Source organism: Embiotoca jacksoni, unplaced genomic scaffold (genome assembly GCF_022577435.1).
Source record: "Embiotoca jacksoni isolate LCO1_2020_lvr unplaced genomic scaffold, fEmbJac1.0.p SCAF_15, whole genome shotgun sequence".
In the NCBI taxonomy this organism is placed as follows: Eukaryota; Metazoa; Chordata; class Actinopteri; family Embiotocidae; genus Embiotoca; species Embiotoca jacksoni.
In genome coordinates this window covers 3,218,032-3,240,803 of record NW_027185285.1, presented here as the reverse complement: position 1 = coordinate 3,240,803, position 22,772 = coordinate 3,218,032, and the positions used below count along the sequence as shown (strand labels likewise).

The following is a 22,772-nucleotide window of genomic DNA, read 5'->3' as shown; positions in this document are numbered from 1 at the left end:
GGGCACTCTGCCCAGACAGGGGTGAATTGGTGCATTGGTAACACACTGCTCAGTTGATTAACAGTGTCAGGATAGTCTGTGTGTTGGTGCTTGGGCTGCTAAAAAGGGAGGGGGGGTTGGAGGAGACAGTGGGATTGTTTTCTCCCCCCTCCCCCTCCCTCCACTGCCTGCATCAGCTCCACTGGTTCAATAGCTAGATGGGGGGTGGAGGGGGGACGTCTGTCCCAGATGTAAATTGCGGACCTGGAAAAGAATCTCATTAGCAGAGGACTGCTATCCCCCCCCCCACCACCACCACCACCAGGGCAGGATGAGGGAGACTGCTGTCCCTTCCACATTCCACAGAGGAGGGAAGCGGGGGTCACAATAGTGCCTTTGTTCAGGCAAGAGGATAGGCAGCCTTTCGGGCCTGGCTTTTTATGAGTGGTGGCTCTAAACACCAGCAGGCTGACACTCCCTCCTCTGGTTCTGGGGACATTTAAACTTTGGCTTTCTGTTTTTTACTGCTGCTGCTGTTACTGAGTCAGAGTTGTTAACAGGCAACACAAACAAACAGGAACTCCGGAAAGTGAAATAAAAGGTAACTCAGGAAAAGCCATACCTGGCTGGCAGGTGCATGTGAAGCCATTGACCATGTCCCGACAGATGCCATCATTCACACATGGGTTGCTCTCACAGTCATCTACGTCAATCTCGCAGTAAATTCCCATGTAACCTAGAAGACAGAAGTTTAAACTGAAATCACACATTTATTTTCTCAGTTAAATGATGATTGACTAGGCTCACTTTGTACATATGGTATGTCAGTTCAAGCCAGCATGGACTGCGTGTAATTATGTGCACTCTTTGCGATGGGAGGAGAATCTGTGGGAAACGTTTCACTCGTGTGAGTTTTTGTCAGTGGTCTCTGCTGAACCACAAGATGGAATAAAAGATTCCTAGAGCATCGCCAGTGTTCCCACTCTACTGACCTGAAATCACCACACCCTACTGTCCCTCTGGAGCATTGCCCCTTCCTGGGTCAGTGTCCCATTCACCAGATGCATGTTATACATTCTGCCTTAGCAAACTATGGAGGGCTCCCTTCATTGAGGTGAAACAGAATGTGAATCAGAGTGTTGCCCCTGGGGAGAGGCTAGCGTGGAATCAGAAATAATCAGCAGCTCCACATGAGCTTTGCCAGGCTGACTGATGATGAGGAGGGTGAAGAGGAAGGGCCTGTCTCTGGAAATGAAGGGGGAGGGGGAGAGGCTCTGGGAAAAAGCCTCTTTCCCTCTCTGTGTGTATGAGGGGTGCAAAATGGAGCACAGAGGGGCCCTATTGTCCCGCTTCATTCCCACCACTCTACCACTCATTAGTATTCACAGCACACTCCTCCCCCTAACTGCTCGCCCTCTCTCACATCCAGTCCTATAGACCCAACTCCCAGCTCTAATTTGTATAGCTCCCAAAACCCCAGGATGCATGTAGGACTGTGCGTGAGAGTTTCACTGTGTTTTTGTCACTCAGTGTCCAAACTATCACTTAGTCCAAACTAATACCCCGACTGGCTGTACAGTGCGCTGAGAGTGGAGTGGTGCCTTCGTGCCCCCAGTGTCAGTGGGAATGTATTACATAACAGTCTACACAGGCAGTCGGTATGGCAGCACGATAGATAATGTTTCTTTAGAAGGCCAAGTTTAAATAATCACTTGTTTCAGTCTGTTGGTTTTGGGCTGTCTCATATGAATGACTTCAGGCTGAATTGAGGTGTTCTGTATAATTATTTTTTAAGTAAAATGAAACGTCCCCTTCCTCTCAAAAGTTTGGTCAGTACAGAGTCTGTTGGATGTTTAAACTTCACTGTACAGAGACTAAAAAGCAACTTGGGCACCTAAAACTTGAAGACTGCATTGCACATATAATTATATTTCAGCAATGTAGGAGACAACTTGTATCCAGAAATTAAACATTTGAAAAGAATAATATTGCCATATTCCTTCAATTTTTATAAATATATATATATATTAGGGAGGGTGGAGGCGTAGATGTCATTTAAAGAATTCATTTATGACAAAAAACATTTCTTATATATGTTAATGAAAGGGTTCTAACAAGTCTGAATACCTGGCATGCAGATGCAGGTAAATTCTCCAATGCGGTCTAGGCAAGTGGCATCATTCTGGCAGGGCATTGACAGACATTCATTGATATCAATTTCACAACGTGGGCCGGCGTATCCCCGACCGCACTGACACTGGAAGGAGCCTTCTGTATTCACACATTTCCCAAAATGCTCGCATGGGTTTGCACCTGTCGGTAGATGGGAAGAGGATCAGACAAATTAAGGACACAAAAGAAAATTAGAGAGGATAATATATTGTTTAAAAATATCGCAGGCTTACCAATCGAACATTCATCCATGTCCTGGTTGCAGGCACCGCCTACAAAGCCAGCAGGACAGGTGCAAATGGCACGGCCATTGAGGGGGTTGGTGTCACACACTGCCCCCTCGTTGCAGGGGTTACTCACGCATGCGTCATCAAGGTGGCACAGCAAACCTAGGGGGGAAAAAAAATCACAGAATAAACATATAATGCAATTTATCAAAAAATGTATCAGCTGGGATTAAAAGCACAAAGGCTGTTTGACAAAAATTCTTACCCGTCTTTCCAACTGGGCACTCGCAGAAGAAGGATGCTACACGGTCATGGCAGGTGGCACCATTGAAGCAAACAGCTATTGCACAGTCATCAATATTTTCACTGCAGTCGTCTCCAGTCCAACCATTGACACAGACACAGGTGTGGCCACCGATGGTGTTGAAGCAAGTACCCCCATTATGGCAGGCGTTGGGTTGCATGAGACACTCGTTGACATCCTCGGCACAGTATTGACCTAATGTAGATAGATCACATATTGGTTCACAAATACTGACCATGATATACACAGTATGTATTTGGAGATTATTTTAAAAAGCTGTACCTGTCCATTCTGGTGGGCACTGGCAGTTGTATGTATTGACTCCATCCACACATATTCCTCCATTCATACACTTGTGACCCGGACAGTCATCCACATTATTCTCACAGTTGTGTCCCTCAAACCCTAAGACAAGTTGAGAGAAAAAAAAAAAAGAGTTATGACACACTGACACAGTAGCACACACAATCTGTGAGTATATTAAACATTCAGTGGCCCCTCTTCCAGCCCCGAAACATTTCTACTCATAACCTGAAGTCGTATTTCCCACAGTAAGGAAGGTGTGGGCAATAAAAAGGTTCAGAGGGTGTCTGATTGTTTACATCTTCATATGATGGTTCCCACACGATGCCAGCAAACAGCCATAACTCCTGCCTGCTTCAGAGGTCTGGCTCCCCTCAATGTTTGCTTGTTTTATAATCTCTCACAGTTTCAATGACTTCCTCTCTGGCAAGAGACATTTCCTGTCAGCTCCCCAGTGGGAAACCAGAAGGCCCATAAAGTAAATTCACTCTGTTGTGAAGGAAGCAGAGTGGGAGGAAGAGTGGAGGCAGGCTGCCTCTTCAATGCTCCCACCATCCCGTCTCCCATCAGTAGCTATTAATAGCAGACGTGAAGCTGACCTAAGACACAGTACAAAATCTGAGCAACAGCACTAAGAGCTACGTCATCAGGCTGGGAAAATCTGTTTGTCTCTAGCACTGTACTGAGAGCCTGGGAAAACAGTGGGGTGTGCATACTGACTCAATTGTGTGTGTGTGTGTGTGTGTGTGTGTGTGTGTGTGTGTGTGTGTGTGTGTGTGTGTTATACTATGCTGATAGCTATTCTACCTGGTAGGCAAGCACACTCATAGGAATGGTCACTGGTCTGTCGACAGGTGCCACCGTTAAGGCACTGAGATGGGGCACAGGGCAGGGTGGACACCTCACATGTGTGTCCGCTGTAGCCAGGCTGGCACTGGCAGCGGAAGGACCCATGGCTGTTAAGGCAGAGGCCACCGTTGAGGCACACGCCAGGCTTGCGGCACTCGTCAATGTCATTGCGGCAGTTCTTTCCCTGGAAGCCAGGTGGGCACGAACAGTTGTAGTGGTTATTCCAATTGACACAGCGGGCCCCATTGGCACAGGGACTTGTGGCACAGGCATCAATGAGGGAGCAGTCTTGGCCTGCCGATTAAATAAATTACATCCAATTAAAATACTTTCAACCCACCTTCTCAGATCTGATCTTTTTAATGAAGACACATCCTTCTAAACATACCTCTGAACCCTCTCTGGCACACACAGGTGTATTGTGGGATACGGTTGACCACCTGGCTCTTGCAAGCTGCTCCATTCAGACATGGTGATCGATGACAGGGATCCAGGTGCTGACAGAGAGGACCGATGAATCCGGGACGACATCTGGACAAACAAATACACACGGACACAGATACACACACATTAGGATGTGTCCTACAGGTCAAAACAGGTCACAGACTGACATGCTAAAGTATTTCAGACAGAGCAACTAAAACATGGGAATTGTAGTCCAATTTCCATCAAGCTCCAGGTTTAGCAATCAGAGTCGAATGATACCTTGGCAAGGCTTGCTGCCTGACTCAAACCTTGAGTAATGCTTCTGTGCTGGAATGAATTGGTTTTAAGATAGTCCACCTCATAGGAACACATCATGCAAGACATTGTTCAGGGAATGACACACACACACCCACAAACAGACATAAATATAAAGATGAGAGAGGCCATCTCTTCGTGTTTTCATCAGACACATATTGTTATTCCCAGCTGGAAAACTTCATTTTCTCCATGTCGGCTAACATTCCTCCACCGTTACGTTTTTTCCGCACCTCAGTTCTTGTTTCTATTCCCATGTATAAAAGAGAACACACCCAGAGACAGAAGTCTGGAAACCTAACAATTGCCAACAAATGCTGAAATGAGGAGAAAACAAGGACTTCACACAGCACTCAAGCACTGAATAGGAGAAACAGCTGCGGCATTTTAATGAAATAACATCTTTCTCCCAGTGACTGGATTCTGACGCAACAGTGCGTTATCTGATCAAACAGCTGGTCTACACACAAGATGTTTCAGCCTTGTTTTTCAGATGCCCCTCTTAAATGGGTCTAATATAGGAGATATGTTTCTCTTTGCATTAATACAGTGGTCTAAACAGGCTGTGTAACAACTCCCTATATGTATTTAATTATTCCCAAAGTGTATTTCTATGCTTTAGAGCATTTTTTTCTGTTTTATGCGCACAACTACAGTCTTGGGCTACTATTGGGCTTCCAAAACATGGGTGACCTATACTGTGCCTGAACACATCCTGTGTAGGCACAGACGGAGGACCATAGCCGCTCCTGCTCTCCTGAAGTGCTGCTTCTGCTATGAGGGCTGAGTAGAACTCTGTAAGCCTGACCTAAACACGCTGCACTAAGAAGCTGAGGTAAATACATAAACAGGGCTTCCTATAGCTCTCTGCAGAGGTCCTCGGAGAGTTCAAACAAGACTTGGAGAGCTGGTAACTCTACACCCACAGTGGAGCTCTTGGCTGGGGACAAGCCCCCTCTTCAAACAGACTGTTTGATGCCGATGGCAGGGCAGTGACAGCTGGGTTCTGGCCCGCCCTTGGGCTCTGTCTTCTCTTTCATTGGAGAGGAACCCCTGGGCCGGATTAACAATGGGGTTTCATCTGTTCTCTTTTACAGCAGCATCGTCACTACACTGGTATTAGTTCATCTTTTACTTTTAGATATTCATTACCCCTCTAAAAAATAAAACGGGCACTAAAGTGCACTTGAAGCTGCTCCAAGGTATGCTGGAGAAGACGGATTTATACTTTTGCTGAAATAAGCGGCTTTCCTTTCTGACTGTTCTGCTCTGGTTGAGAAAGACTGAAGGTTTCTCAATTGTTTTTGGCTTTTTTCCCCCGCTTTACAAACACAATAGTGAAATGGAGGAGCTACAGAGCCAAGCATGGAGACAAGATTATCCACAAGAATGCACATTTACACAGATGCAGTGCAGATAAAGTCCCTTGTTGGCATATAAAAATGAATTGTGTAAGAACTATAAATGCCATAGGCAACAAAGATGTTCCCATAACAAACAGTACAAGGTCAGCACTGAAACTTGGGATGTTAAAGTGAAGCTGCACTCGAGTGTTGATGCTGAGAGAGAGTCTGCCCAGTTGCTACAGCTACCCTTCCAGATCCTAAAGCCCCCCACCCCCCCGAACGCCAGCTTGGCTTTCCCCTAACAACTCCCTCCTCTCACGCGCTGAGAGGTCAGATGTCAGAGGTCCTGTGTCTGATTGTGATGATAATGTCACTCAGGCTGCAGAGTGCAGGGTGGGGCTGCTCTGCAGGACAGAATATCTCTAGAAGGTCCAGTTGGTTTGAGAGAGGGATACTAAGTTGAGAGGAGAGAGGTCTGGTCCAGCAAGAATGTCATGTCATATTTCCTTCCCTGGACCTTTGCTCAAAAAAAAAAGAAAAAAAAAAAGAGAAAAAAAACACACAGCACTCACTCCTAATGCATAACTCCTGTTGTCCTGGCAACCACACAGAGGAACAAGCAAGCCTGACACACAACCAATCACCCCCCAACCCCACCCTTGGTCCCCATGGCTATTTGTCATGGCTTGGCTGGGTTTATTTAGAGGCAAATTAACTATGTCTGGAATCTAGAGTGTCACTAAAAATTAAACATAAATGAGGCACAAAGAGGGCTTTGATACGACTGATGAGGAAAGTGGAGCTGCTATAAATACAACAGACTAAAAGGTGGAATCTGTCTGGAGCCTCTGGGTACTGTGGGGATTTGTTGATAAAAACCAAGAAGCTAGGATTTTAGCAGTCTGTTGTTTTCCAAAAGCCATCATGACTCTCTGTGGAGAGAAAGTAACTCAACAATTCACTCCAGGAAGTACTATGGGTTCAAGTGCATGTTGTAATAGAGATATTTAGAAATATTAGGTATTTGGAACAAAGGTGAGTTCAGCTTGCTATGACAATGAAGTCCACTGGTGTTTATTTGTGTGCATTAGTGGACATGTGTGCACATACGCGTGTGGGCGGGTCTGTAATAACCACGATAATGCCTGATAAATTATTTGTACTCCCTTACAAATGCAGAGTGAACTCAGCAGTCAAAACACATTCATTTGATTGGACCTGACACATTGCCAACATGCTACTCCCATAACACACCATCCAGAGTGCTATCAGCGCAGACACTGCGAGAGACATTCAACTTTGTCCTGCTTGGGCTGAACGTCTCCTTATCAGGCAGTTTATAACCTTGTGGATTCCACACTGCCTATGGGAACGGCAGGACAGGATCGTTGCCTTTGCCTGAGCCCAACTTTATTAGTGGCGGATGTGAGAGGCAGGTGCGGGCTGCCATTGTGCAATGGGCCCCTGAGTCATACTTAGTGAGTGTCGACTTCTGACCTTTGAGGAAGAGAGTACAGCAGATGAGGAGGAGGTCTTTGAGTGCAGTGGCAGGATGGCCAGAGTGGGTAATCTCTCCATGTCAACACGTGTGAGGGCTTCTGCCAGCTGCAGTCCTGACACCATGCATCTGTCCACATCTGTCAGTGCACCCTCTGGGTGTCTGGCATTTACCTCTCCTGCCAGACTTTAAGTCAAAACAACTGCGCTGTTTTGCCCATGAGACTAAGCTGGCCCAGTAGCCAACACACACACACACACACACACACACACACACACACAATTTCACATCACTCAAGAGATCTAGTCATCCTTCACAAACACATGCATTAACACACTTTTTAAAGACTGTTACGTCCACTGCAACAAAGCAAACGCATGCAACAATCACTTCACGCCCAAACACAAAGAGTAGAAACTTACAACCAGCCTCAGCCTCTGAGGAACACTCGTATCATGAGCGCATAAAAGAGAAGATCCACTGAGGAAATTAAAAGAGGGAGAAAAGATTTAATGAGGAAGAGTTTAGAGTACAGATGATTAGGTGAGGTTTAAAATTTGACATTATAACCGTTGTTCTGCATCACATTTGAGAATCTTCTGATTAAAAGTGTTTGATTTTGGTAGGTGGGTTCTGTCATCTATACTTGTGTAATACAATGCCAGTTTTCCTGCTTTCTGGGTCAATGAAGCAGCGTAACCTGAGCTCATCCTCCTCTATACAATAGCAGCTACTCTGCCAGAGGTCAGAGGGTGGCTCACCTGTGAACAAAGAGGCTGTAATCTCTGACACGGTTCATACACAGTCATGCTCCACAAAGCAACAAGTATAAAGGACTGTCCCTATCTCAAAGGGCATTTCCTAAGACAAATGGAGAGGAAGAGCAATATCAAAACTGCTGTCTCCTGACTTAAGGCAACGTTTCATCATCTTTATTGTGGTAGGTGATAAGGTAATGCAAGTTCAACAAACCCTTCATACCTGAAGTTGCTAAAAAGAAATGTTAAAATCTTCTGGAAAACTCTTGCAACAGTGTCTGATTTCTCAACACAAGCCTCCCTTCCCTCCCCCCTCTTTCCACAAGTAAGCAGGAACCAGCTCTGCCACTGACACCACACTGCCAACAGGAGCCCATCCACACACACACACACACACACACACACACACACACACACACACACACACACACACACACACACACACACACACACACACACCCTCCTCCTCCTCCTCTTCCTCCCCCTCCTCCTCCTCCTCCTAGCAGCCTCTTCTGCTCTGCTCTCCTCAGCTTGGCTCTCCCTTTTTCAGCAAAGAGCCAGATTGGGGGTTGGGGGAATGTTTTGTGGCCCAAATAAAAGAGCTAAAGTAGTCAGAACTCCTTTGTATGAAAGTGTTGGGGGGTGGGGTGGTGGTGGGGGGGGGAGAGCAGTGACCCAAACAGCTAGTCTTTCAGGCCTGGACTGTAGCCTGGCAACAGTAACCCATGGTGAGACGGAGCCAGAGTGAGAAAAAAGGGGACTGATGAGAGACAGGGTTTCATAAGGACAGTTGGAGCACTCACGACTGATCCACCTTCAGACACAGGTAGCTAGGAGCGCTGTGCTGCACCAAGTCAGTCTGGTAATTAAGTACAATTATATCCAAAAGGATGGGTGTTTAACAGTTTAAAGGACAAGGTTGTTTCAACAATTGTGGTTTGATAAACAATGGAGGTATTGAAATCTCCAGAAACTTTCCAGAGCACCCCTTCAACATGAATATTAAAGAAGTGACATTTAAAGACATTTAACGTACTCTTGTAAGTAGAAGTAATGCATCAGACTAAGAAGCTGGGACAGCTGTTAGTGAATCCTTCCCACCTCTGATAACCTCTGGATGGTCAGCCCTACACAAATATAAATCAAGGATTCCTAGGAAATGCCAGACATTTCATTGGCAGTGAGGACTGCACAGATCTACCGCACCAAGAGGATAAAAATGTTCTCTTGTAGCCCACTAACACTTCAATGAAAACGGCCAGACACATGCTCGCAATTTTTACTATTTCACTTGTAGTTCGCACACTATCTGAAGAAATGTGCTTCCAGTGTGTCAATCTGGAAGAATACACCCTCACTCACATTTTTCAAATAGCAATTCTTGTGCCCATAACCACATTGCATGAATCCAAGGGTCGAGGTCTTTCAAAGCATTCTCTACTGAACTTGACCACAAAACCCCACCCAACCACCTAAACTGAACCAGATTTTTATAAAACTTTGAAATTTAAAAGAGGACCCATCTCCAACCTAGCACGAAGGATCCACTGAAATGACTTGTTCAGTGTTTTGTCTTCAAGCCATGACAGAAAAAAACAACATAACGTGACAAAAGATATTCCAGACCACCTAATGGTTTGAATTGCTATTCATTCCACTGTAAACATTTTCGGCACGATGAATGTGGATTAAATAGAACTAAACAAACATCTGATTATTCACACCCCACACTTTAAATTGTTGACAGAAGCTGTCACACAGATTGACTGAGACCAGCTCAGACTCTTACATGCTTCTAGTCTTGAAAGAGTGAGATGTGGGGCTCCAGGCAGAGTGTCTTGGGTGATAAGCTAAGGAGAACGCGTGGAAAGGAGCCAGAGAATGTTTATTATCTCAACTTCTGTCACCCAAAGAAGCACCAGACATGCTAAAGAACAGTGTGGGCCTGTTTGAACATTTTATAAAACTAAAACAGATTATGATGTAGAAATTCTGTATTATTTCCATGCGGCAAGTATTTAAGCCCCAAAAACTGAATTTTTTTTTTTTAAAAGGGTTTCCCCTTTTGGGGCTTAAAAGGTAAACATGAGTAAAATGCTGCCTGGTTAAAATCAAATTGTTTGTGGAAAATGTGCTTAGTGGAAAAGTGTATGCCTTTTCCTGAATCATTTAATGATGGACCTATCCCTTCCTCCTTCTAAAAGGGAAGGAAAGTCTGGGGAAATTTTGCTGGCGGACTTCAGCTATTTCAATCAGACTTGCCTGAATGTCTCCACAGAAGTCATTGTCTCTCAGATAAGCACAAACAGCCAGGGGATGAGACTTCAGAGGAAGGCTTATCCCTACGTAAGCATGCGGTTCATACATACATCAGCTCCAAGGGGAATAACGCACAAATTCCAACAGGATGTTCCTGTGCCAACTCACAATAACGGTTCAACAAAAACAGTGAGGCCGTACACAAGTTTAATTTCCGTTTTCTCAGATGAAAGTTCCAAGTAACAAAGGATGAAGCAGTTTTAGTGCAATGTATCCATGTGGTGAGAAGGCAGGATGAAATTTGAAAAAAAAAAAAAAAAAAAAGGTAAAAGATGAGAAAACTGAGGAGCGTGGACGCCTTGATGCACTGAGTAAGCTGCTTAAGCTTCTTCGATAAGACAGGATGTGCGTAGCACAGAGGTCAGAAGGCACGACTTCCTTTGACGGGGCCTGAGAACCACAGCTCCCAGTCTCCAGTCATGACCCAGCTCCCAGTCTCCAGTCATGACCCAGAGAGAAGGGACAACAAACCCAAATCTTCCTCCCTATGATGGTGTAACCTCGTTGTCAGAGAGCACTCATTTCCTCATAGTTATGAAAACTATCCTCTGAAGTCATTTGACGTCTCTGCTTCTGAAATGTGTCAAATTTCCTTGATAATGAAATTACAATGGCTCCATCTGCCTGTCAGGACAGCATGAGTGATACGAGCAATGTGTTGCCTCACAAAATTGCAAAGTAACTAATTGTAAATCAAACAAGTCATTCCAAACATTCAGTGTTCAATGCGACTAGGCTGACAGTATTGTTAAAGGCATTCCTGAAGGGGCTAACAGGGTGAATGGATGGGAGGTAGAGACAATAACCTGAAAACACCAGAGGGAGAGGAGGAATCTTACTAAGCATTCCTTTCTAATCCACTATAAAGATGCCAAAGAAAACACTGGCCCTGAGGTGCCCTGAACTAAGCCAACAATATAATCTGTCTCTTTGCTACGGTCTGTCAGTAAATATGTGCTCTGGCTTGTGTGTATCTTTCCACTTATTGGTGAATTGTGTTTCTCAAAAGTGCATTTTTTTTTTTAACCCGTTTTAGATGAAAGATTAAATCCTGTATGTCCCATTTGGAGAAGTTGTAGCCTACACTGAGAAAATGTAATACTTCCCTCATAAAGAAAAGGAAATAAAGATGTTCTTACTCGTCAGCTCTTGCTTTATTTTATTTTTCCAAAAGTGAAACAAAGTAAGCAGATACAGAGTTTTTACTAGAGAAACAGCACTCCACAGCCTGCACTGGACAGCCTGCTCGCTATCAAAGTCAGAGATGTCCCCTTCATCATGTTTTAAGAGGTTGGGAGTTGCAGGGTCAAAACAAAACACTCACAATTTATGCCAACTCTGCTACTGAGGCCAAGGGTAAAGCATTTATAACATAAAGAAGACCACTGTATCCATCTTTGGATCTCGGAGAGCGGGAAAAGGCCCGCATTTATTTCCATTCATTTTAGCAGGGCTGTGAGGAAAGAACTGGTTGTAATCTGCGATCTGCCACTGTGCTGAAAGAAAGAGGATGAGCCGTGAGCTATAGGACAACACGCAGTGAGGGACGGAGTGGACCTGCTTGCTCTGTGAGAGAGGCAACATGTGCTAGAGGGACTGTGGGCTACCGGCTTCATTCCTCCACAAGCTTGTCTCTCTCAGTATGGGGGCGACGGACTGCTCAATGGCAGCACCTGGCCCTATGCTTTCTCTTTGTCAAGATCTGACTTCACGGGATTACCATCACAACATCCACCAGCTGTCCTATACTCAGCCCCCCACCCCACAAACCCCCGCCCACTCGCTCCCCTCCCTCCGTCCCTACTAGCCAGCCTCCCTCTACCCGTTCCCTACCCCCCAGGCCAATCCCTCCAGCTGGATCCTCTCTGAATGACACCCTCTCAATCTGCCTAATTATCTCTCCTCTGGCAATGCCGCCGTGGCCCTCTCCACGCAGCACATTCTGTTCGCAGGGCGGAGCCGAGGGGCCAGAGGCTCTTCAACTGGACTTCCTGACTGCTCACCTTGAAGGCAGCACTCCCAGTGACGCCATCAACCCTTCACTGTCAAGTTCAAAACTCTCAAAGCAGGATCATAGAAAGAATACTTCAAAATAGATGTATTGTGTATCAAGGAGAAGAGGGTTTTAGAAAATAGAGAAAAAAAAGATATGTTTTTTTTTTTTATTGTAATTCTGTGCCACTTTAAGCAGTGTTTTTAAGAACCTACTTATAAACTGCGGGTTTGCAGAACTGGTGTTACACAACTTTAGTTCTGGAGCAGACAAAACTACAAAATCTCCCTCAAATGTTGTGGTTACTTGTGACCCTCAAACAAAGCCAGGTGGTTGAACAGCAGAGGCTATTCAACAGCCATGAGGTTCATCTAACATCCAGCACAACACTCAAATGCATAGTTATTTCCTAAAATAAATTTGGTTTACAACTGAAGTTTCAATTTTGTCACTAAAAATAATCACTGGTCAATAATCAATGGCCACACTCTGGTGCTGATACATTGGTCACTGTCGTGTTTGTACCCCTGAGTTTCAAAGTGGCACACGCGGATGTAACTTTTTTGGAAATTACTTTAGTGAAGGCAACCACTCATTTTACATCATGTTCAACCATCTTTGCATTCATAAAGAAAGGAAATCAGCAGTGGCAGCCAATATCTATTGGAAGATAGAACTTAAATTGGGAGCAGGGTCATAAAGCCAGACTGGGGTGTTACAACTAAAAGCATTAACTGAGCAACCTAAGTTACCCGAGAGGGTAGCCAACAAATTCACAGTCATATAAAGAAACAAACAGGATTTCTTGCGTGTTAAAGCTATAGTGTGCAGTTTTTTTTGCCAACAAGAGAGAAGATACATCGGTATCTGGGACAGTAACAAAGGCACCTGCTATCGCAGTATTACTGTCTCTTGAGTAGCTACTTCCTGTAAGAAAAAAATAAATAACACAGTAGCTGGACAACAAACAGGAACAGATGAATGTGCTCTACACAAAACAATGTCTGTGGTTCTGTGGAATAGCTGTACTTTCTAGCAAGGTTGTCCAAGGTTTTTCAAAGTCCTTCCAAATACCAAAGCATGAATTTGTATCTGCATTTCGTTTCTGTCTCATCCATATTGCCCTCACTTCGCTGCAGCCTTTCTTCTCTCCCTCCCTGCACCCTGTTCTGTGGTGCCAGGTTACAGCCAGGTATCTGGTGGAAGAAAGGATCTTTTCTGCTGTTTTGGATTTCCCGTTTCTGTCGGCTCCCAGGGGAAGGGGTGGGGTGGCTCCACCACTCATAGGACTGGTCTGACCACTCTCATGTGGCCACGCTCTGCTCCACAGCGCTGCCCTGCTATGGGACTCTGTCTGCACTGTGTGCTATGACATTTGATGTCCCCTTCCATTAGAAATCCTTTTCCTTTACACTCTTGACTGCTTCTTTTTCTTGACTCTGAGCCAGCATAGCGATTACACATGCCTCCCTCCCTAACATATGTACACATACAGTACACAGCACAAAGAACGAGGTAAACAAAAGAGTGAACAAATGGAAAGAAAACACATTCCCTTTGATAAGATTACAATAAATCTGGAGATTTATATTCAACATTTTTCACTCGTAGGTCTTTTTCTGTGTGATGATGGAAATAAATGATTTGCTCATGCATGTGATGTTATATGATATGTTGATAAAAAGATGTGGCGGGATAAAATTATACATTTACTCAGTTAATGACACTGAATCATCTTCGCAAAAGTTAAGGCTTGAAAAGATGCGGTCAAGTTACACATTGGCTCGTGTGTAATGGCTACTATTTGCAGTATAATGACTTTAAAGAACTGTAAGGGAATGCAAATCAACACACATATATGTGTGTTTGCCTGTGACAAGTGCATTCCTGGTGGTTGCTCAACTTTGACCCCTGCAGTTGGGAAAACTGCTCGCCCTCGCCAATAAAATAATAAATTTCACATTTTGGAAGGAAGCAGCTGGCTACCAGGTAGTTTTGTTCCATCAGTGACTGTAGATCCTCCATCTCAAACACTCAGGCATGTTTCCCAAACCAAAGGGCTTTTAAAAAAGGGCAAATGACCCCTGGGCAAGACACTGTAGGCTATTTAACTCGACTATTGTAATGGGTTCCCACACAACCCCCCCCCTCACCAATTTGAAAAACAAAAGCTTTATCATTGTCAAAAGATGCAAGAGCTCAAAAATGCAGGCACAGGCGGGAAACGAAAACAATTAATCAAAAAGTTTTTAAAGAACTGAAATAATTATTGATAATGAGAGGTAAAATTACAAAAAAAAAAAACAGTAGAAACTTAGTATTGCACAATGCAATGTGCAGCAGTGATTTAGGCTGTTTGACAAAGCTCTTTAACAGGACAGATGAGTATTGGCAGCCAAACATTTTGAGGCATTTTAATACTTATCTTTGTAGGCCCAATCAATTTGTCCCATCTATCACCACTTTCATGTGGATGCCATAAATTAACAGCCAATATGATATATCAAGGCTATATTCACCTCATCCTTTATATCACACTGGAAATAAATATTTCCTCTGAACCTTTGAAGAACCAACTGACAAATAACAGTCTGTGTCAATCAATTTACACACAACACTTACACTTTCGGTTTGAATGCTTCTCAAAAGTTGAGCAAAGAAAGAGTTGAAGTAGGAGAAAACCTGGAGGCTTTGCTGAGAGGAAACCCAGGCACATAGGCCTTATCCTGGTACATCTATACAAATGTTGCACTTACATGCATCGAGAGGGTGAATCTAAGCATGTCCCTCCATTTTCACAAGGTCTGTATTTATCCAAGCAACGGAACCCTGTGGAAATTAAAGAAATTTGTTAGAGAACCACCAAACTGATAAAACTACATGCCACTTTCACCTTAACATACATCATGCAATAAATCACAGCAAAACTGTAAATAATAAAGCAAAGGTGTTGCAGATCTTTGAAAAAAAAAAAAAAAAAAACACAAAAAAACACGGAAAATGCATGGTGGTAGAAACTTGCACTCACTGATAGTGATGTCTAGATAGGAGGCCTTTGCCACTTGTGGCATCTTACAGACACACCCGCATGTTTGGTGTTTACTTTGTCGAAAGCAGATAAACTTTTGTGTTTCCTTGATAAAGGTGCATGCTGACATAATGCAATTGTTTGTGCTTGCAGAAGATGTTGTCTTGGAGACAATAATTAGACATTTCTGACTGTCATTGCTGACCTATCTAGACCTTGAAACACTAAATTTTTTGAAGAGTTCAAATTAGCTATGTAGTTAGTTAAATGGCCTATTAAATTCCTCCTCTTCATTTCGGGTTCAGTTGACTGGAGGCGCAGCAAGGCTCAGTGCTGAGACTTTTCTCACAGAATAAAAGTTTGCTGAGGGTTCGGGTGTAATTTGTAAAATATCTAGTTTCCCTTTAGAGAAGTGGGAGATTTGTTCACAAAAACAGTTGTTTTGTGCTATTTCGACAAGTGATAGGCGAAATTAAATATTCGTAGCAGTGCAATTATTTTGGCAAACTTCGTCCATGTCTATAATTCAACTAAAAAATAAACTACATATGAAGCAAAGGGAACAAGTGGGAAAAAAAAAAAAAAAAAAAAAAAAGTAGCCTTACGAAAAGCTTTGCACAAAATAGTACTCAATTGTAACCTAGATAGCCTCAATTATATTTGGACACGGATCCGTTGTCCGGACATGTCCAGAGTCTACCTGTTGATACAAAGGCAGTTTGCATGCAACAAGTGTTAATTGTACAATTCAACTTACCTTCACAAATATGCATGAACAATAAAAATGACAAAATTATCCATGGAATATTCCCTTCCATTTCGGTGGAAAAGTTTCCAGCGTTTCAAGTCGGCCTTTTAGTAGAAATACATCCTTTGTTAAATTCACTTGAAAAAGTCTCCAAAATCGCTGGTGATTTTTTCATAAAGTCAGCCGGAAAGCGTGCCGTTAGCTCCCAATCCCGTATTATCCTCTGCAGCTCGGCCACGGCTGCTGCGATTCTCCTCTCACCTCCTCCTAAAACTTCTGAAAAACTTTTCCTTCCCGATCTGTCCCAGCGTCTGCTGTTACTCCGCCTCCCCTCTCTCTCTCTCTCTCTCTCTCTCTCACTCACTCACTCATTCACTCACTCACTCACGCGCACGCACGCACGCACACACAAAGTAAATAATATATATCTGACTATGGGAAATGTTGATCAGAACTCCAACTTTGACTGAGACACCAATTGAAAAGCTGCTTTTATCATATAAAAAACGTCCACAAACATAGCTTCCATAGCTAACTTAACCTCTTAAACTTTGCAGACTTTGCACACCTGCAATTGAGAAACCCCAGAAATTTCACAAATTATTATAGAAAAAAAAAAAAAGAAGGGTAATTTGTACTTCTTTTCCGCAAACTCCTAAAGATCAGTTTTGATATAAACACATGGACTCAGGTGGAAATTGGGGGTTATATTCAAAGTACGCAGTCACTTGTTATTTTGTATGCTATCAAAATACGGGTTTAAAATGTCCCAATGTGAAGTGATGCACAGTGAAATTATGTTTAATGCCTCGACAAAAAGACTTCCCACTCCACCACTAAATCAGAAACAACAAAAACTAAAAACTAGATCACGTCTGTAAAGAAGTGCCTTCTGTATTGTGGTGGCAGACTGGAATGTGTCCAAGCTTACTTGTTTGTTTGTGTGTTTACAGTCGATAAATTGAAGATAAGAGAGTGAATTGTGTTTACATGGTAGCAGGGAGGCAGACAGTAGGCATTCCTGTTATCCCTCATGGCCCGTGTGCTGAATTGGAGTCCTGCTCTCTCAGCTCAGCTCCCTCAATTCAGCCGGCATCTCCTCAGCCTATGGACTTGGACTCATTTTCTACAGCCGGCGTATAGTACCTCAGTTGTTCTGTGGCACAGAGCGGAGCCGGTCGCTTACAGAGACAATAGCCTTGATTTGAATCATAAAAGCAGTCCAGCATTATGACACAGTTTCTCTCTGCAGGGGAGGGCAGCACACTAATATTCAAGCACACTGCCCCTACACCAACGTCTCCCCCTCTCCATCACACTATTCCTGGTCCGGGCCTTGAATAAATTACAAGCATGCGGGCCATGAATGCAGCAGGCTGGTCTGGAGTGAGGTTCGTTAGTGCGTGTGACGTCATCTATAGGGGTCAGTGAAAAGAGCTTGTTAGGCTTCACAGACACCTGCTCTTATTTGGCACCCACCGTGTGATGAAAGTTGGGCAGTGCAAAGTTTTCAATAGCAGGATTCAGCTTTTTGTTCACGATGGCACGATTGCTTAGCCCTGCATTCTTCGTGAGCACTTTGATATTGCTGCAACTGACTGAAAATCCTCTTGAAAGTATCACCCGGTCGTGCAACCTTAACGCGGATGATGTGTTCCCGATTGCATCTCCAGCAGCAAGTGCAAACTAGATAGCGACACGGCAGAGTGTAGTTGAGTTTGTGTGTGTTACAAGTAGGTGTAATAAGCTTTTTTTTTTTTCTTTTTTTTTTTTTCATCTAGCTGTGAAATATGTCTTTCTCCCTTATGGTTTCAGTAGACATACTTCCAACTCAGCCTGGCAGGTGTTGGCAACATTTTGACTGGTTTCCAGTTGGAAGAGATCCCAGGGAGTCATTTCTCATTGTGCTCAGGGTCAGACAGTTGCATTTACAGTTTGTTGTTGTCTGTGCACTCAAAGTCTACAAATGCCTCTTGTGCTTCATTCCTCTAAAAAACAACAACGACAAAAATGAAAAAAACTGAAGACCTCGATCATTCCCTGCAAAATAGCTGTGGGTTTCTTCAATGCTGTCAAAAAGAAAAAAAAAAAGAAGACAGAAACAAGTAGATATTGGTATCAATTAACTTAAAATTTAACAAAACTACTGTACGACGATCAGGACTGCAAATGTGTTTTTCTGTTTTTGTTAAACAACACACAATACATGGAATTAATTTGTTCAAATTAACATGAACAAAAGAAATAACAGTATAAATTAACAAAGATAAAAATTTTTTTTTAAAAAACATCTTTGTATGGATTCATGTTCTTCAGCTTTCATTCTTTTAATGATTTCAGGTACTTCATGCTTCATTTTCCCATTATTGGATTCTCAACCCTCTCTGGGTAATCAGACATGGTTGCGGCAAGCTTTGAAAGAGTGCTGTTGAAAGGTCCACAAGACTTCCAAATTTCCCCCATCAAAAGGTAAAATGGTTTGTTTGAGAAGATTACCATGCACTCCACTTGACTCCAGAGAGTACAGAGCCAATGAGAAAATTCCACCACGTCGTTTCTCTCTCTCTCTGATCTCATCAGTGGAAGTGGATGCCCCAGTCCTTCCTTCTGGAAATATGATCTCTTCTTGGTTGTCTCAGAAAAGAAAGAGAACCGTGAATGAAATCATGTCTGAACAACAGGACAGCTTCTGGTTTCTTTGTTGGACATATTTTGTACTACAAGTTGAAAACGGAAATTTGAATGAATCTTTAATCACGTTACATCTTTGTCTCGTTATCTCTTCTGTCTCATCCCTCTCTCACTACACACACACACACGCACACGCGCACACGCACACGCACACGCACACGCACACGCACACACACACACACACACACGCACACGCACACACACACAGAGAGAACAAGTCAGTGTTTTGTTTGTGTTGGAGAGAAACTGTGAGAGTGGAAGCCCTGGTGACAAAGTTCTCGCGCAGGACTCAGGGGGAATCTCCAATCACACAAACAAAGATGTGACAGCTCAGGATTTATAACTCTGTTCTCTGCTGGAAAGAGAGCGGCTCAACCCTTTGAACAGTGTTGGAATTGCTTGTAGTTAATAGAGATAGAATTGAAGAAGTAGCAGTTGAACATTTAAATAGGATATATTGGTAAGCACATTCGTTGTAGAACCTGCATTTAGCGGCACCTTTCTGCTTTTGTATACCCAGCTGTACAAAGCACTCTGTAATTCCTCCCTTTGAACAATGTAATACCTTGGGATACCGTGCACTATTGTGACACACATGGCTAACAGAGACGCTTTCATTTAGGATTGCATGTGAATGATACTGTGTGTTTGCCAGAGTCAAGAGTGAAAGCTGACCAAAGCCTGTCAAATGAAGACCACCCATGGTTGAAAAGCAAAACGTTACACTCATGGTATCGCTGCCCTTCTTAACCCAGCCGCGCTGTGCACGCAGCCATACGGTTCGCTTAGACCAACAAAACGTAACATTCAATCTTTTTCTCAAGACACGTAAAGCTCATGGTAGCCGGTTTTTTTTCTTAACAACAGTACAATGTCAAGCGAAGGTGCCACAAAGACTGTATATACTGTACATGTAGATAGTGGCAAAAAACTTAAGGGGGCAATCAGAGCCAAGAAAAAACAACAACAACAACAGAGATGTTGTGGAATGATCTCAGACATCCTAAGAATATGGCTCAGCTGAAACAATTCTCTTGGAAAAAAAATAGTCCAAATATTTATTGTAAAAATTGTTCAGGCCTGAACCCTATCGGCTACCAGACATGCTGGTTTTAAGGCTGTTGCTCGCACTGTGAATGTTTAGTGGGTGTATTCAATAAAAAAAACACTGTTGATGACAATTTTATGTGTTTGTCTATACTTGTGACTTTTTCATGACACTGAGTAGTGTGGTTAGCCAGCAACCCTCCTTTCATGCTCGGTGGCCTTTCAGTGCTAGCACGCTCCATGTGATAGGGGTGCTAACAGGCAGTGTGTGTGGACACAGTGGACGTGATGACTTTACCACCCAGGCCAGACTGATTTATGTGGGAAAAGCCCGAGGAGCACCCACAGAGAGTGTGGAGAGGATTAGAAGCCCCTCTACAAAACCGGTCACGGCCAATCAGCGGCTGAGACCCCCTACAGGCGGACGTCGGGGCCAATTGTAGTGCAGGATTCAGGTTGTTGATCTGGATTTGATCACTTCTTCATAATTGTATGATCTCTTTATCATTCAGGGTTTGTGGCGCTTCAACTTTAAGTTTATTGGGTTTCTGAGGTTTGGAGAGATGGTAGGCACACTCCTGATCTCTGTGTGTGACAAAGGCACAAGCAGCCCCCATGAACACAAACACAGAACTGTATCCCATAGTGATAAGATAACTGCTCTTTGTTTCTGCTCTTCTCAGAGGGAGGAAGTAGGGATTTTGAATTAGGAAAGAAACCAGTCTGCTTTTCCCAGGATCCTACATTTTGGTTGTTTAACCTCTGTATTCGTTTTCCAAGAAAATGCAAGAAAATATAGTTTTTTACCTTCTACATGTCTAAATTGAATGCAGCCAGGATGTAAAGTATTTGGATTTATGCCCTTTGGGGTTATTATTGTGAAAAGTGTATGTTGTATTTATGTCATAACAATCATCTGACATTTCCCTTCAATTGTTTTGTGCCGGTTGTCATTGTGTCAAAATATTTTGAATAAACAATTTTTTCATCAATGTGCTTTTGTTATCCCAGTCTACATCATGTACAGAACATCTCGGTTGCTTACACTATATTCCCCCCAGTCCATGATTAAATCATTTGTCATCACGGACTCTAAAAAAAGAAAGGGAAGAAAAAAAAACACGTTTCTGGTGCAAGTTTGTATTCGTACATTCTGTATCCTCATTCACTATGATTCTTTTCTTCTTTCTCCTTCCACCCACTTTCTGACACACACACACACACACACACACACACACACACACACACACACACACACACACACACACACACACACACACACACACAGTGACTTAGAGACTGGAGCTTTTTGCCTAAAGCAAACATACGTGAATGATGGATCTTTCTTTGGATTGTGGGAAAAAATGTTTGACTTTCACACAAGCTCTCTAAATGGCTGTTAAATCCTGTATGTGTACACACGTCTTGTTTCTGCAGAGAACTGGGACACACGGTAGGAAGAAAATAACATTTTTGCTTAAGTGTTTTGTTCTCTGAACCCTGTGTTTCTTGTTAAATTGTTGTCCCAGAAGGCAGTGGGACAAGACACAGAGATCTTATGGGATTTGTCGGAGTAATATCTGTCCCTCCATGATCTGAGTCCTCTGTCTCCAATCAAGATGGGAGAGGTTTTGTCTCGTCCCTCCGAGATATAAATCTACACAGGGGTGGACAGTGGACGGAGACTTGGTGGAAGGTCTGGAGGCATTTGCATCCCCACAGCAGTGAGAGTGCAACATATATCTGTGTGCTGGAATGTATTTGAGACAGAGCTGGAGACTGGCCAGCTGGAGGAATTCAGAGGGCTATGACTCCGTTTCCGTGTGAAATAGCTACTTAAGTCCACTGTGAACAGCTGCTGGACAGTGCCCCCTCTTCCCCCTGTCTTCGCCCCCCTCTCCCAGCTCCTCTCTCCCTCCACGAGGCTGTAAATCTTAAAGGAGAACGGAGGTGTTGGCGACTTGCTGAAAGGGATCCACGGAGGATCCTGGGGTTTAGTGCAAAAGGTCAGGTCTGTGTTAGCAGGCCTTGGTGCCGAGACTCTGGGTTGAAACCAACTGATGACCTGACACACACGCTTGAAACCAGGGCGATGTGCACCCTGGACGCACCATAGATCTGCACTCTGTTGTCAGGATTAATTGAACTGGTGTAGCGAAGAGGGCACTAAAGGCCTGCTGCAACAAGAGGGCTTATCTCATAGGAAAGGCAGAGGGTCATTTGGGCCATTTTACAAAACCCTGTTCAAATCCATGTAATCTGACCAATAAAGTAGAAAATAACTGAAGTTTGTCTGCAAAATTATGGCAGTGACAGCCTTGAAAAGTGTTTAGAGTGGCATATGTTCCACTAAAAATGTCAAATAAAAGACATATTGAGAAAAATGACTGAATTATAACTGCGACTGATCCCACATTTGCCTCTGAAAACCGGAGGAGAAAGACGTGGAGGGGTCCCCTGCTCTCTGTTCATCCTCTATCCCTCCTGAGTCAATTGTTGGGGAAGCATGGTGTCAACCCTGCGCCATCAATCACCCCTTTTCAGAGGAGGGCAGACAAGGCGGGGACCCGCCCCCCAGGACAGGGGGGTGGAAGTTCTCATGCCCTCCCCGCCTCCTGAAGCCCCGCGCCCCTACAGACAGAACTCCGACAGCTGGTCTGGCCATTAGGGGTAGGCCGAGACCCGAGGGCCCCCGCACAGCAGCAACAGCTGCCAGCCCACTGCCCCCAACCACCCCACCAACACAGCTCTATAAAATCTGTATTAGAA

At 43.8% G+C, this 22,772-nt stretch overlaps 1 protein-coding gene across 1 annotated transcript in view; it reads right to left on the bottom strand.

Annotated features, from left to right (window-relative positions):
• Positions 1-16,531, bottom strand: part of notch3 (notch receptor 3) — a 29,161-nt gene extending 12,630 nt beyond the window's left edge. The window contains exons 1-9 of the mRNA XM_069148864.1: positions 16,275-16,531; positions 15,246-15,318; positions 4,223-4,365; positions 3,793-4,128; positions 2,965-3,087; positions 2,644-2,877; positions 2,385-2,540; positions 2,107-2,292; positions 602-715 (exon numbers count right to left, since the gene is read on the bottom strand). Coding sequence (XP_069004965.1) covers positions 602-715; positions 2,107-2,292; positions 2,385-2,540; positions 2,644-2,877; positions 2,965-3,087; positions 3,793-4,128; positions 4,223-4,365; positions 15,246-15,318; positions 16,275-16,335 — 1,426 coding nt within the window. The 5' untranslated portion in view covers positions 16,336-16,531. The remainder of the gene's footprint in view (positions 1-601; positions 716-2,106; positions 2,293-2,384; positions 2,541-2,643; positions 2,878-2,964; positions 3,088-3,792; positions 4,129-4,222; positions 4,366-15,245; positions 15,319-16,274) is intronic.
• Positions 16,532-22,772: the final 6,241 nt, after the last annotated feature.